This window comes from Salvia splendens, chromosome 2 (genome assembly GCF_004379255.2).
Source record: "Salvia splendens isolate huo1 chromosome 2, SspV2, whole genome shotgun sequence".
NCBI lineage: Eukaryota > Viridiplantae > Streptophyta > Magnoliopsida > Lamiales > Lamiaceae > Salvia > Salvia splendens.
This window is the reverse complement of record NC_056033.1, coordinates 34236282-34251759: the sequence shown is the minus strand read 5'-3', so window position 1 is coordinate 34251759 and position 15478 is coordinate 34236282. Positions and strand designations below refer to the sequence as shown.

At 33.4% G+C, this 15478-nt stretch overlaps 2 protein-coding genes across 2 annotated transcripts; both read left to right on the top strand.

Moving 5' to 3' along the window:
- The first annotated feature begins 2595 nt into the window (after positions 1-2595).
- Positions 2596-5086, top strand: LOC121778881 (protein FAR-RED IMPAIRED RESPONSE 1-like). Its single transcript, XM_042176275.1, has 3 exons — positions 2596-2662; positions 2833-4687; positions 4792-5086. The coding sequence occupies exons 1-3, from the start codon at positions 2596-2598 to the stop codon at positions 5084-5086; spliced, it is 2217 nt and encodes a 738-aa protein (XP_042032209.1).
- Positions 5087-7260: 2174 nt separating this feature from the next.
- On the top strand, positions 7261-12002 carry LOC121792345 (probable sodium/metabolite cotransporter BASS2, chloroplastic). The gene is made up of 8 exons (XM_042190250.1): positions 7261-7777; positions 8056-8196; positions 8777-8932; positions 9022-9143; positions 9263-9421; positions 10811-10871; positions 11068-11272; positions 11585-12002. Exons 1-7 carry the CDS (start codon positions 7373-7375, stop codon positions 11251-11253), a joined length of 1230 nt encoding a protein of 409 aa, XP_042046184.1. The 5' UTR covers positions 7261-7372; the 3' UTR covers positions 11254-11272; positions 11585-12002.
- Positions 12003-15478: the final 3476 nt, after the last annotated feature.

Below are 15478 nucleotides of genomic sequence, written 5' to 3'. Positions count from 1 at the left end.
ATTTACAGCTGTGTGCATGGGTACTAACATCTATTTTTATCTAGGGAAAACTTTATATAAGTATACTACTGCTATGCAGTAATTCTTAGTAATATTTAGTGTGTTTCGAGAGATTTGGGAGTACTCAAATTTGTACTCATATTTTTTTATTTTTGGAATAATTCTATTTGCTAATTTTCTTGCATTTATAGTTCAATAATTAATTTATACTTCATAATTAACAAATTATTTTACGTATCTCCATAATATCACAATTATGTAATACTCCATCCTTCCCCAGTTTAGGAGTTAGAATAATTTATGACATGAGTTTTAAGAAATTGGTGGAGTGTGTAATAAATGAAGTGAGATGGTGGAGTGCAATGTTTTGAAAACCAGACTGGTAAGCGAACCGACAAAGCTACTAGTTCACGGTTTAACTGGTCGGACCTATTCAACCACTGGTCGGGTCGTTTTACTGTAGCATATACAATTAAATATATATTATATAAATATATAGAAATTTATAACAAGATATGGTTGAATTTTATCAAAATTTATATTTATAACATTACAATTTAGTGAATTACAATATGTTATTAAAATTAGTTCATGGTCGAACTGGCCGGCTCATCCGGTTCAATACGGCTCAATGTGCTGGCGGTTTTATGCGATGAACCGGACTGTAATGGACGCAGGTTCGCTGCCGAACCGGTCCGACCGGCCGGTGCGGTCCGGTTTTCAAGTCACTGTGTCACTTTAAGAGGTGTTGTTATTTTTACATTGCAACATTAAATCTTAATGACGAGGTTTGATTTATCTCAATCAAGACTAATGTCGTTGGTATTTCTCTTACTAACCAAATGAAACAATTGGTTACTTACATTAATAAAAAAGGTTGGATGAGAGTAAATTACTAATTGATCTATCTCGTTTGTAATATTAGATCTTAAGCATATTCAAAATTTATCTAATCAAATGCAAACGTTATTAAAGGGGTTGGATGAGAATAATCACTAATTATTAAGGCAATTAAAAAATTATTTTATCAAATCACCAATTGATCTAGTATCTATTTTGCATTATGAGATCACAATCACGACTAGGGCTGGGGAAAAATATCGAAAAAATGATCTAGTATCTATTTTGCAATATGAGATTACAATCACGATAATGCCATTAATTTGTTTTTATTACAAATCAAATAGTTACTACTACATCCGTCCCACAACAAGAGTAACATCACATTTGGTGTGAGCACGACTTTTAATAAGTACCATTTATGGTAAAAGTGAAATGTGACTCTTATTGTGGGACAAACCGAAATAGCAAAATATGACTCTTATTGCGTGACGGAGGTAGTAGATGACAATAATTCACTCATTGATCTATTTAGTTTGCGACAATTTGAAGAATGACGAGGTTTGATCTAGTTCACTTCTTATCACAAATGGAATAGTTCACTCTGATCTATCTATTTTTTGTGATATTAGACGTCAAGTATATTACAATTTGAAATGCATTCATATAACATGGATGCAGCCCGTGACGGATCCAAAAATTATATTTCAAGGGGTCGAACATAGTAAATAAATGAATGAATAAAATATTTAAATAATGGGAAATTGGTCTCTAAAACCATGAACTTTGCCTAAAACTTGGTATTTCCTATGAACTATGTTATGAACTTAAAAAGTTATTTAAAATATTATAAAATATATCACGGTTGCCTATGTTAAATAAGATTTTGATGAAAATATCTTATTTGAGTGAGTTTGGGAAATACCAAACAAAATGCAAAGTTCATGATATTATATACCAATTTCAAAGTTCATGGGAAATACCAAATTTTAGGCAAAATTCATGGTTTTAGATACCAATTTCCCTTAAATAATTAATATTATAAAAATACATTATAATTTAAGGGATATTATCTTTCAATGCGAGCGATAGTAGATTCATACGGATATCCATATTTAAAAAACGACTTAGAATATATCACATGATTAAAACTATTTGTAAAATTTTGTATTAATTTCAATCTCGTCCAAATATGAATCAACTTTTTTTTTTCTTGATTTACAGTAGCACTAGAAGAACCACAATATATTTTCGAAAATACCTCTCCATAGATCTAAAATCTATACATAAGGGACTATATTCGAGAAATACGTTGGAGAATAATTAATGTGTAATTCCACATAATTGAGATTCATTAATGAAATACATATGAAATAAACACAACGATTTTTTAATAATATACTCCTACAACAATATAATTTAATATGAGCATGAATTAGCACAGAATTTAATCATAATTCAAGTATTCAATAATCGAAGAAACGATGATTTTTCTAATATACTCCTAGACCAATATAAACAATTAAAAAATAAAAACTACTCCATGTAATAAAATTATTCAAATATAATCAATAAACAATGTTCATTGAAAAGCGGGCAAATAAAATCTGCTCCGCCTTCTACTTCCTTCCCGCCTTTTCTTTCTTTCACTATTACAGAAAGTTAAAACTCCATAACACACCCATTCTTATTTTTTTTTCTGGAATCTGCTAAATTTCTTCACAAGAAGTTTGTCTCTGGACAGTGAGGTGAGGAATGGCATCCCCAACAACTTCGACTCAAGATTATCATGCGAACCCGGAGACTCCACTTTCAACTGGTGGTAAGTTTATGGTTGTCGTTGTCATTAGTCTAAACTTTTATGTATGAAATAAGACACGGGATTGAATAATGAGTTTATGTGTTAGAAGTTTTATATGAAATGAGACACAAGATTATTCTGGTATTGTCCTCTTTGTTGCTAATGCAAAAACTTTTTTTTTTAAATTATAGATGCTGTTAGAAGGGATATGATGCATGAACTTTTTGGATCTTCCGCCGAAAGCGAAAATAGCATGGAGCATGAAGTTATGAATGAAGACGATGGAGATTCCTATGAACTTTCAAACCAAATTGAAGAAGATGGAGATGAGAATATGGAGGATGAAGAAGATTTATTTGGAGCTGATAAGCATGCATGTGAAGAGTTGATGAAAAATGGGCCTCAATCTGGTTTAGAGTTTGAAAGTAGAGAACGGATCTTTGCAACATATCAAGCTTTTGCGAAGGTAAAGGGATTTAGTATTATAACAAGAACTGCACGTAGTGATAAGTATCTTTTGCTCTCATGCGGAAGGGCCCGAAAGCCAAATGCAAAGAAATACACTAAGAAAATCAATTGTCCTACTCGTTTGAATGCGATAAAACAGGACAACGGCAATTGGAAGATTTCAACATTTTGCAATGAGCATAACCACGATCTAGAGCCACAACTTTCTGAATTTATGCCGGCACATAGGCACCTGACAACTCATTTGAAGGTCCTTTTAGAGGCATATGACCGTGCAGGATCAAGGTTATGTAAGAGTGTAAGAACGATGGAAGTTCTTGCCGGCGGGCCATCTAATTTAGGAGCTTCGACGAGAGATTGCAGAAATCATGTTGACAAAATGCGGAGGCTAAGACTAGGAGATGGAGATGCTAATGCCATTCAAAAGATGTTTAAGAGGCTGCAGCAAAATGATAGAGACTTCTTTTATCTGATCGATATTGGTGATGATTCTAGACTTCGCCATGTCATGTGGATTCATCCGCGGAGTAGGGCTGCATACCAGGATTTCCACGACGTCGTGAGCTTTGACACGACTTATCTCGTCAATCAATACAATATGCCTTTTGGAACTGTTGTGGGGGTTAATCATCACCACCACTCCATTCTATTAGGATGTTGTCTATTGAGCGACGAGCGTGCAGAATCATTCAAATGGTTCTTTAGTAATTGGCTGGACGCAATGGGAGGTGTTCAACCGACGGCAATTTTGAGTGATCAAGTTGAAAGCATTACGATCGCATTGAGAGAAGTATTGCCTGACAGTATCCACCGCTTCTGTTTGTGGCATATTGTTTCGAAGAGCTCCAAGAAATTCAGAGGTATCGCTAATTTTGAAATGGCTTGTTTAGATTTCAATCGAGTGATACATGGCAGTTTTAGTATTCCGGAATTTGAAAATAATTGGCTCGATTTTCAAGTTAAGTATAACTTACATGAAAATAGTTGGATAAAAAACTTATATGAAATAAGGCAAAGTTGGGTGCCAGTATACTCAAAGCACATCTTTTGGGCTGGCATGATGTCGACTCAAAGAAGTGAGTCAATGCATGCATTCTTCGATAATTACATCAATTCGAGGAGTACTTTGAAAATCTTTGTTGAGCAATATGAGATTTGTATCGTCGATAAGATTCGAAAAGAGCTTCAAGCTGAATATTCGACGAAGTGCAGGCCTATCACTTGTGTGTCAGAGTTTAAGTGGGAATCACAATTTGCTAAGGTATACACTAATAATATCATGGAGCTTCTTCAGAAACAAGTGAAAAAGATTTGGAATTGCAATCTCATTTTGTTGGAGTCAGATAGTAGCTCAATGGATAGATATGATATTACTGAGACACGTACATCGAGCAAGTATCCCTCTCCCAACGAGCTACATTTCATGGTTGAGCATCGGCCTGTTGGGGGCTATTTTGATTGCAATTGCAAGAAATTCGAGAACAAAGGTATTTTCTGCTGTCATATATTGAAGGTTTTGGTATTCAAAAAATTGATCATGTCAGCGAAAGATATATTTTACGGCGATGGCGGAAGGATGTATATAGGCCACATTTTAGCATTTCTTTTGCGGGTGCATATCCACACATGTCCAAGGAGTATAAACAATTTCAAGAGATGGAACAAGAGTTTATAAAATGCAGCAATTTGGCAATCGATTCGGAGGAGAAAATCAGTTTTGTCAAAGATAAGTTCAAAGAAATTCAAAGAGATCTTAAGAGATGGAAACCTGCCGGCACAATTTCTCTTCGAAGCCAAAATACATCTGAAGCAATAGAAATTGATGCAGGTAATATTCCCATTTTAGATCCGGTTGTTGTCACTCGCAAAGGAAGGCCAAGGACTGCTCGATTTAAAGATCCAGCTGAAAATAGGAAAGGTCGTGGCCGTGGTCGTGGTCGAGGTCGAAGTGGAGTTCGTGGTCCTTCTGTAAGTTGATATTCCTATATTTTGTGTTATAACTATGTGGCATATGCATTATATTGCCACGAGTTTAGTTGGTGGTATGGAATTTGAAATAGTTACTTTGAGATTGTTCTGATATGCTTTGTTTAGTTTGACAGAAACAATTTATTTTGTCTTGGAAATCCATCTTGTGAAACATTTGTTTTTTCATATGTTATTGATATCAGAATTTAAGTAATTTGGTCTTGTTATCTTTGGAAGAATGTATCTAAAGTTTTATTATGTTCCTTTGAAGTGCTTGATGTTTTTTACATATGATTGATTTTTTCTGCATTATGAACTGACTCAAAACTAAGGGAATTAGTATTTGCTTACAATATACCATAATTTTATGTTCGTTAATCATTGTTGCCATTCAATATGAAGAATATCCTAAGTTTGGCTGTTTAATGGGAATGAACAAATTCATCCTTTTTTCATTGAATTTTGTTGGAAATGTGATGAAAACAAATTTTCATGTAAATTTAAAATTTTTCATCTACCGTATATGTTGATTCAAATAAATTTGCATATTTGAAATTGCAGATTTGATACATTGAAGTATTTAGGTATTTTGTATTTAAGGATAATTTAGTAATCAAATTATATTATAACCAATAACAAAATCAACGTGAACAAAACTGATTTAGGCATACAGAGTATTAAAATTTAGGGTTGTTATGTATTTACAGTTTATATATATTTATCTTTATTATAATAGAATACCACTTTTTTTAAAAATATTTTTGGTTTTATTACTATAAATTTTAACACTTTTAGTTATTTTGCTTAAATAAACTAAATCTTAGAGTATATAAATATATATGAATTGTTGCCATTGGTGTGGGAGAAGAAATGAGAGAGAGGGGAGAGCGAATAAATATGGATTTTTGCTGATAAAGTAGGAAAATTGTGGACGTGGTTGTTGCAATTTATGGGGAGAAGAAAATGGAAGTGAAGGAAAAATTGAAAAAATAACGCATGAAATAGAGATATAGATATGGATGATTGTGTTGGACAGTTGGCATTAACATCAATAATCATGGAAAGATGAAATGAGAGAGAGAGGGAAAACGAAGAAAAACAGGCGCCAATTTGGAAAGTTTTGTTATAAGGGCAACAAAGTAAATGCAATTACTATTGAATCGGACATTATAAATAAACCGGTTTTTTTATATTAAACCAGAATTTTGGTTGTCCAAATTTTGGTCACACAGTTTTATCGTTGCTTAAAATGTACTAGTACGTATATCAATAGAAGTGAGGATTGAATAGTCAAGCGCCAACAAAAATAAAGACTTTTTGGGTACTTAATTATATTCCTAAATGCCGCACCATTCAACACATAAAAGATGACATGTCCTGTCCTGTTTAGTTTGAGTCAAATTTGCTTCCTATTTAGTTCGACTCAAATTTGAAACTATTTTTTATTGTCAACTCATCTACACAACTTACGGGAAAAATGACATAGCAAGATAATAAATCGATCACTGTAGACCAAGTCGATACCAACAAAATTTTCAAGTATGTCAAGACTTAGAGAAAGTTTGTCGCGAAAAATGGATGAGTATTACGTAAGAGGTTCTGAAGCGCAAAAAACACAATTCTGACTACCAACCAAGATGGGCGCCAGATTGGTCCCCACTTGTTAACAAAAACAAGAAGAAGACGAGATGACATTGAGCAACGCCCAAAAGGGAAGAAATTAACGGGTGTTCGAATAGCATCTGATCAAACGAATGATGCCTTATTTTGTTATTTATTACTGCAACAAAGCCATATCACAAATGATCGAATAACAATTGAGTCGTATATTTCATTAGATTATTCCGAGATAAATGAGTCATTTTTATTTTGGCAAAACTTACTCCCCTTTCTTTTACTTTAGTCTTTCTTCCTCTCTTATAGTTTATTTTCAACGAGTCACTTGCAATTGTCTCGCAACTGGCTTGTGTGACTGCGTTACAAATGACCTTATTCTCATCGCTTTAAATTTTAACGTATCAAATTTTTTTAAAATTTTGTGCCTAAAACAATTACTCAACTATTATAATACTTCTAATTACATTTAATGATATTTGTAGGTTTATTTAAATAGCGGACGACGTCTGGTTACCATAAATGGAGTATATTAAATACCAAAGTGTACGATAGTATTAAAAGTACAAGGATTTTTGATGGACTTAAATATCTTGGGGAGGAATATTCTTTGCCTTGCCTGAAATCGAAACGATCAAGATCAACCAAAACAGAAGATCAGCTGCAGCTATCAAACCGACAATGACGATTGCTCTCTGCTTCACCCCATCATTCTGCCTCCAGAAACAGTTCATCACTCCAAAACCCCCACTTCATAGCTATACTAACCCCATCACTATTTGCGCCACACGCTCCAGATACTCCATTACCCTTTCTACTAGATGCAGCGTCAATCAAAATCCTGAAAGTTTTGCAGCACTGGATAAGCCCAGATTGGAGGAGTGGCTGTCCGCTGCTGCCAGCTTGTACCCTGTTTACGTCACAGTTGGCGGAGTGCTTGCTTTCATCAGACCCTCCACATTCTCATTTTTCGTGAATATGGCCCCCAATTCCTATAGCTTCACGCTGGGGTTAATCATGCTCTCTATGGGGATTACTTTGGAGTTCAAAGAGTTGATCGATTTGTTCAGGCAAAGACCACTTTCTGTGAGTTCTTCTTCTTCAGCATTCCAATATTTGAAAATGTTGACGCATTGGCTCTCTTTTTGGCATTAATTTGGGTCAGATCAGACTAGTGTTTGCTAATCTGTGTGATATTGTGATTTTGGAGTTTATATGGGATGCTATTTCTAATGGTCTCATTACAAATCATTATTGGTCTCAATTTTTTTTGGCAAGCGATCCCTGACTGTATTCAACTATTCATGTGGATTATATGGTTAAGTGCTATTTGAACTTACTATATTTGTGATTTATAATTTCAGATTCTTTATGGATGTGCTGCTCAATACACTATTATGCCTTCTTTTGGATGGATAGTTAGCAAGCTGTTGGGCCTCTCACCATCTCTTACAGTAGGTTTGATACTTCTCTCTTGCTGTCCAGGAGGAACAGCATCCAATGTGGTAAGAACAACTTCTAATTCTTTGCTAGGCATTATTGAGAATGCACCCGTATATTGATTTAATGCCTCCTACGATGAATTTAAGCCAACCCTTATCATTTTATTTTAGCCAACAAATGATTATTTACCATTTTGGTTTGTATATTTGTGGCATAAAGCAATGATAATGTATAAGTTACGAGTTTAGTTCTTACGACCTCAACTAGAAAATTTGGCAAAAAAGGCTGTAGCAATAATGACGGAAACTTCATAGGATGGAAACAAAACAAACAAATACTAATGAATTGTACATATATAGAAACTAAGAGATGCTTGCTTAAGAAAATGAAGCATACACAAACGTCACCGGCTCTCTGCCAGTGAGTTAAACAACATTGTCTACTTATAAAGAAAATGACATCATTTTGAAAAACATCAGCAAGTTTTCGAATGAATCCAAACTTCATGGGTTGTCTAACTGATATTTAAAGTTGCGGGACAGTCTAAAATTTGACCAAACTTCATGGTTTCCCTGACAATCTGCCCTTGCCATTATTGCAGAAGCTTTTATTTCATTCCCTTTTCTAAAAATAGTGTTACAGGTCACCTTACTTGCTCGAGGAGATGTTCCATTGTCAATTGTAATGACAGTATGTACAACCCTTGGAGCAGTGATTCTTACTCCTCTCTTGACTAAAATTCTCGCTGGAACTTTTGTCCCTGTTAATGCTGCTAGCCTGTCCATGAGCACCTTGCAGGTGAAGCTAGAGCCATACTTGACTTCCCCCTGTTTTTTCTGATATTCATATTTATATATTTCATGAATGGTCTTTTGATTTCGGTACAGGTGGTAGTTGCTCCAATTTTGCTTGGTTTGTATCTACAGAGCAAATTTCCTGAAGTTGTGAAACTACTGACTCCATTTTCCCCACTAGTAGCTGTTATTGCTTCCTCATTGCTTGCTTCCAGGTTCCAATTGTTCCCTTGAATTGTCCTACCAAAAACACCTCCCCTCCCTCACACCCGTATTGCTATTTGCTTAACCTTGATGCCATTCTCAAAGCGCTGTCTTGTTTTGTTGATTCCAGTGTATTCTCAGAAAATGTCATCCGCCTGAAGTCTTCTTTTGCCGCATCATCATCATCTGCTTCATCTCTGATTGATAGTGCTCAATCCATGCTCTCCAGTGAGTTGGGTGCTGTTGTACTTTCAGTAATATTGCTCCATTTAGCAGGTTTCTTCGTTGGGTAAGAGTTTCAGCTTACTTTTGTTTTTGTTAAATGTATTCTTGATAGATGATCTTTATATTGGATGATGCATTAGTACATGAAGGTGCTTTCTGTTTTGCTATTATGAGGATCACTAGTTTCTGGTGCAGTGATCATATGGTTCTTGTATCAACGAGCTAGTACGGAATCAATAATTCACATCTGGGTGTTTTGTTAATAAAATGAAAGACTTCTGATTGTTAATATCAAAGTTAAACACTTTCATTTGGCAGTTAGTTGCTTTTATTTATTGTTCATTCTTATAGTGACACAGTTCACGCAGTCCATAACGACGTAGGTTGGAGAGTTACTTATATTCTATTATCTGATCCTTCAGGAGATATTTGTATTTCTCAGTTGCTATTCAACAACAGAAATGCCATATTTATATTTTTGGTATTTCTTCAAGGAAGTGAGGAACAGATAAAACTAAACCTAGTATGAGAATTCTCTTTAGGATATATTGTGCTACTAATCAGATGTTTAGGTCAAGAAACAAAAACAAAATTCTAGAACATTCACTGAATTTGGCATTTCTAGTTTGTTGTTTTTTCTTCTCTTGGTTGCTGTATTAATATGTTCTTTGATTAAAAAGACTATTAGAATTAAAAGATAAATAGCTAGATGATGATGTTATGCAAGTTACTTTTCCACTGAAAGTTCCATTGTCCTCACACAAAGAGATCAACTCAATATGTCCTTGTTCCATACTTCTGTTCTTGTCTTTTGCATTAGGTGATGCATCTTTGTAATACAAAAAATGCTTTCTGCTTTATCCTTCATTTATAGCAACAATCGTTTATCTTCACCATTGTTAATAGCTAAAGACTAGATGCAATAACCAGTTTTGGAATCCTATTTTCCTCTGGTTTTTGAGCTTACTGATAATAGGCGTACTTCATTCTCTGAGCAAGCTGATGCCTGAGAACTGCATCTACTGTCTGCTCAGTAATTCATTTGATTATAAAAAAAAGAGTGGATGATTTATGTGTGCTTCTCATACTATTCAGTTACCTTTTCAACTTGCAACTTTTTTTTTGTCCGGTATTAATTACAGTTTTACAATCCGCAAATAATTTAAATGTTGTAATATTCTATACAGACAAAGCACAGTTGTCCGAATATGTAATGGAGTTGGATAACGACTAGCAACATAAACAGGAATTTCACAGCAAAAGTGTGGACTGTAATTAACTTTGCTGATTGAGATCTTATGGAGTGACATTTTGGTTATGCTGGTTTTGCTTCCTTCTAATTTTTTCATTTTCACTATACTTGATGACTTCATTGCCATGCATGCAATTGGCACACACGGAAAGTCTGTTCTTGAGCTGAATAGTGTACCTAAAAATACTGATTCTCTTATAGGTATCTATCTGCTGCTTTAGGTGGATTTAAGGAACCGCAAAGGCGCGCAATATCGATTGAAGTAAGCCATCCCTTTAATAGCTGATCTCTACATTCCGCAAAATTCTAAGATTTGGTTTCAAAGATGGTCTCCAAGGCGTTGAATATTATGAAGGAATTTCGAAATTATAATGTGTCTGTTCATTTACTGAAGTTGTGAATACAATGATTTTATTGACATTTCCTCATTTCTTTTTGTTGGTCATATACCATTGTAGGTTGGCATGCAGAATTCCTCTCTGGGAGTGGTTTTAGCTACGTCCCATTTTGCCTTGCCATTGGTTGCATTACCTTCGGCTATGTCTGCAGTGCTCATGAATATCATGGGCAGCAGTCTAGGCTTCTTCTGGAGATACATTGATCCGTCCAATCAAAAGGATGATCTTGAAGTCGCTGAAGAGTGACGACTCACGTCTGCTTTTGGTAAGGTTTCGCCATATAAATGATTAACTAGTTCTGGTTAACCTGCACTACAACGTTCTGTCTAAATTCTGTGGGGGAATACATGACTTGTGCTTGCGAATAACGGGTGCTAATATATGCATGATCCATTAATTCTGTCTTGGTAGATTCATAGCAGTTGTAATCGGGCGTAACTACTATTTTTAGATATCCAGGCCATCACCTAAAGCAAAACACCGTAACTACTAGTCTCTTCGTCTCTCCTCTGGTCGTAGAAATAGGAAACAGAGTGAAACAGCACCTTGTTATTTATATGTTGCATTTTGTTCATAGGTAGAAAGAATCCAAGCTTGATGGGGTACCATATTACTGTGTTTGTGGCCTCTTCTTTTCTAGAACCGTCTGCCTTCATCATCGCCATCGCCATCGCCATCGCCATCGCTAGTGTTGTTACTATCTCTACATAATATAATGCTCCAATGATCAAATTCCTATTTCATGTTCCTTTTTTGGTCTGCATTGGGGGGTCGAATTGGGCTGCCCACCATGTGCAAGAGCGTCGCGGTTATTAGTTTTGTTTATTATTTTCTTTTTTAAAGTTCCCCCATTTCTATGGTAAGTACACCAAACAAGATTTTAATTTGTAACTTTGTACAACTGATCCTCTTTTTCTTTTTTTTTTATTGAGTAGCTCCATATAATGCTATACTGTACTACTATACCATTCACAAAAAATAGTCATGTTTTATCATTTTGGGCTGTTCGCCCAAATAATCTCTATCTATTTATTGTATGTTTCACTCGCTAATGAGTTGAGTACCATTTTCTGCTAATAACATTTCCATAGTTTTTCTCTATATCTTTATTTTTAATTTACCAATTTTGATTTAAAATATTATTGTATTTTAATAATTGTTCATAATATAAGTGACAATTACAAATTAGTACCATAATTATCATTGTTGTTAACACTATACATCATCATTAAGAGCAATAAACAGCTTTATGTTCTTCTGTGACAATTTTGTTTAAGATTTTCTACGCAACATCATTATGACAATGTATCAGAATCAAGAAGATTGTGTCCTTCATCACAACACATAATGAAGAGATGAAGTTCTAATTAAGATTAATACAAGTAAATTAAAATAAGTAACACAACTTTTATACTTATAATAATAATAATTATACAGCCCAAATTCACTCTCTACTTTCAGAATAATTTTCTTATGGATGGTAAAGTATTACTATAAACTATGATGAATTTATGATTCCGTGCAGGTTACATATATGAGAATTAGTTAGAAAAATGAACTGGCTTGTAAATCGGATGATGATACGCTTTCAGAGATTGAATGATTGGGTTGAACTTTGAATCCTAACACCATCTTGTAGTTTAAATTGAGAAGTAATGACATGTAACGTAACATACGTGCATCAATATTTTAGACATGTAAATAATTTTCACACGTAAACGCAAATAAGGCTACATAAGGTATATTATGCGTACGTGTATATATATATATATATATATATACATAGGGTTGTGATCAATTGAGATTTTTTAGCCTAATTGAGAATTGAGATGCATTATAAGCCACTCATTTTTATTAAATGAGTGGTCCAGAATTTGCCACATGGAAAATATTTTTACATTAATTAATTGTGAAAGGGCATATTTGTAATTTCATCATATATTTTATTTAATAAATATTTTTTTTTTATTTTTTTAAAAAATTTTATTTTTTTTTTATTTTTTTATTTATTTATTTATTTTTTTTATTTATTTATTTTTTTTTGTCAACTACATATACAATTCATGTCAACTACACACATATAATGTCAACTACATATACAATTCATGTCAACTACACACATATAATGTCAACTACATATACAATTCATGTCAACTACACATATATAATGTCAATTATAAGCTATTGACATTTGATGTGCAGAGCTATTGACATTTGATGTGCAGACTACACATCGTAGTTGACATAATGTCTCAGTAGTTGACATCGAGCGAAAATTTAAAAAAAAATTTAAAAAAATTTAAAAAAATTAAAAAAATTAAAAAAATTAAATTTTTTTTAGTTGTTGACATTTTAATACGAGTTGTTGACATTTGATATTCTGGCTATTGAAATGAAATGACGATAATACCCCTTAGTTGACATAATCTACTTGCAGTTGACATTTCAAAATGAGTGGCTGAAAATGCATCTCAATTCTCAATTAAGCTAAAAAATCTCAACCTAACAAGACCCTATATATATATCTCCCAGTATTATAAGTAGATTAGTAGTTCATAATAAAATCTTATTCTATTCAAGTTATTAGAATTTTTTAAAAAGTGATAGTACTAATTACTAAATATGCCTGCCCACACGCGCACCTACAAGAAATAAAAATTGAAAATATATGATATTTCCTTATATTATAAAAATAAATTATTAAAATAATATAAATAGTAGGAAGAATGAGAGAAAATAAATTAATTGTCGTAATTTTATTCTAAATTGATAAGAGAGAGTAAGCATGTAAAAGTATTTAAATGTTAATTTATGATCATTACTAAAATGTTTATTAATATAATGTTGTATGATAAGACACAATACGGTTGAGTGATTACTCTCTTTTTATGGGATGGATGAAGTATATTTTATCAATTCGAAACGACCAAGCCCAATATATCAAATTGTTGAGTGCAAATTCGTCTCACATGAATACGTGTTTCCAATTCTAATAACTTTGACATAATTTGGGAGTGAAAAATAAATAAATTCGTGCGGGTATGATTCACAATAGACAATATTAAACAAATTCGGAGTTCAGATATGCAGTCAATACTCTTAATAAGTGATATCAGAGCCTCACTTTAGGTCATATCTAGAATGACTCAATTTTGAGCCCATGGCTAGAATGATCCAAGTTCGGGCTGGGTCCGAAATGACACAGATTTTGGGTCGGGCCTTGAATTACTCGAAGTCAACTTTAAAGCAGGAAATGTTCCTAATTTGATATCAACATGAGGGGGGGGGGGGGGGGGGGTTAGTAGAGTGTCATTCAACTTCGGTGCACAAGTAATTGTTTTTTAATTACATTTGGTTTAAGGTTTTTTGGAATGGCTCAGTAATAAATCTATACAAATTTGACCCAAATCGAAAAATATTAAAATAATGTTAAGGTTTAGATGTGCAGCCGATGGTATAACCACTTGGATCATTCTAGGCTACATTGTAACATGAATTTATTTATGCACTATTACCAAAAAAACTTCAAACTAATTAAAATGGGAAACACTAGTCGATTTGTGGTGGGTTTGCATAATTGCACCAAACACACATGGGATAATAACACCCACAAATGAAGGGCAATTGAAAGAGTAAGTGAGCCATACAACAATTTTTTGTCCACATTCTTGGGCTCCTTCGAGGAAGCTTCCTACAATGCAATTTATGACATTTTTTGTAATTAAAACAAATCGATATTTTCAATTCATGTCATTTTTGTTAGTAAAACAAGACGATATTTTCGTAACCTCTTATCAAGTTAGTTGTTGAATAAAATTGTACGTCCTAGTCCTACACTGGTCCCGAAATGACTCTTCATTTTTTTCTGCACATGTGATTTGATTTGTTTTAATATTGTCTGTTTTCGATATGTACACTATATAATGACAATATAATATCACACGAATATATTTTTAAAACCAAATATAGTGATACTTTTTTAATAGGAGTGACTTACATCTTACTACAACACAAAGGATAAGGACAACTTTATGGTAAAAGAATATTCCCCTTAATTAGTTCTACAAAGTTCAGAACAAATGACCAAATTGCAATTTTGTCTAGTACACACTACATAGTTTTGAAATATTTTATTTATGTTTGTTTTAAACAAGTGCAAATTCTCTTTCCGTCCACCAATTAATATCCCATTTTACTATTTTCATCCGTCTATCAATAAAAATTCTATTTATTATTTTTTATAGTTAATCTCATATTCCACTAACTTCATCTCACTCGCATTTCATTACAAAACTGAAGTATATAAAAGTAGAATTTACCTTCCATTAATATTTTCCATCCATTTTCTACTGTATTTCTTAAAACTCGTGTCGTGTTAAATATGGATTTGTAATCGTGGACGGAGGGAGTATGGTTTGTTTTTTTGTCTACTAAATCAAATTATATGTTCGATGTTGATTACACTGATAAA

What these genes read in the sequence shown, in the direction of transcription:
- LOC121778881 (XM_042176275.1), top strand. Translation starts at nt 2,596, where the DNA reads ATGGCATCCCCAACAACTTCGACTCAAGATTATCATGCGAACCCGGAG. An exon ending in GACTCCACTTTCAACTGGTG is followed by an intron (nt 2,663 to 2,832) that starts GTAAGTTTATGG and finishes TTTAAATTATAG; the next exon opens with ATGCTGTTAGAAGGGATATG. An exon ending in TACGGCGATGGCGGAAGGAT is followed by an intron (nt 4,688 to 4,791) that starts GTATATAGGCCA and finishes TATAAAATGCAG; the next exon opens with CAATTTGGCAATCGATTCGG.
- LOC121792345 (XM_042190250.1), top strand. Translation starts at nt 7,373, where the DNA reads ATGACGATTGCTCTCTGCTTCACCCCATCATTCTGCCTCCAGAAACAG. An exon ending in TCAGGCAAAGACCACTTTCT is followed by an intron (nt 7,778 to 8,055) that starts GTGAGTTCTTCT and finishes TTATAATTTCAG; the next exon opens with ATTCTTTATGGATGTGCTGC. An exon ending in TTAGCAGGTTTCTTCGTTGG is followed by an intron (nt 9,422 to 10,810) that starts GTAAGAGTTTCA and finishes ATTCTCTTATAG; the next exon opens with GTATCTATCTGCTGCTTTAG.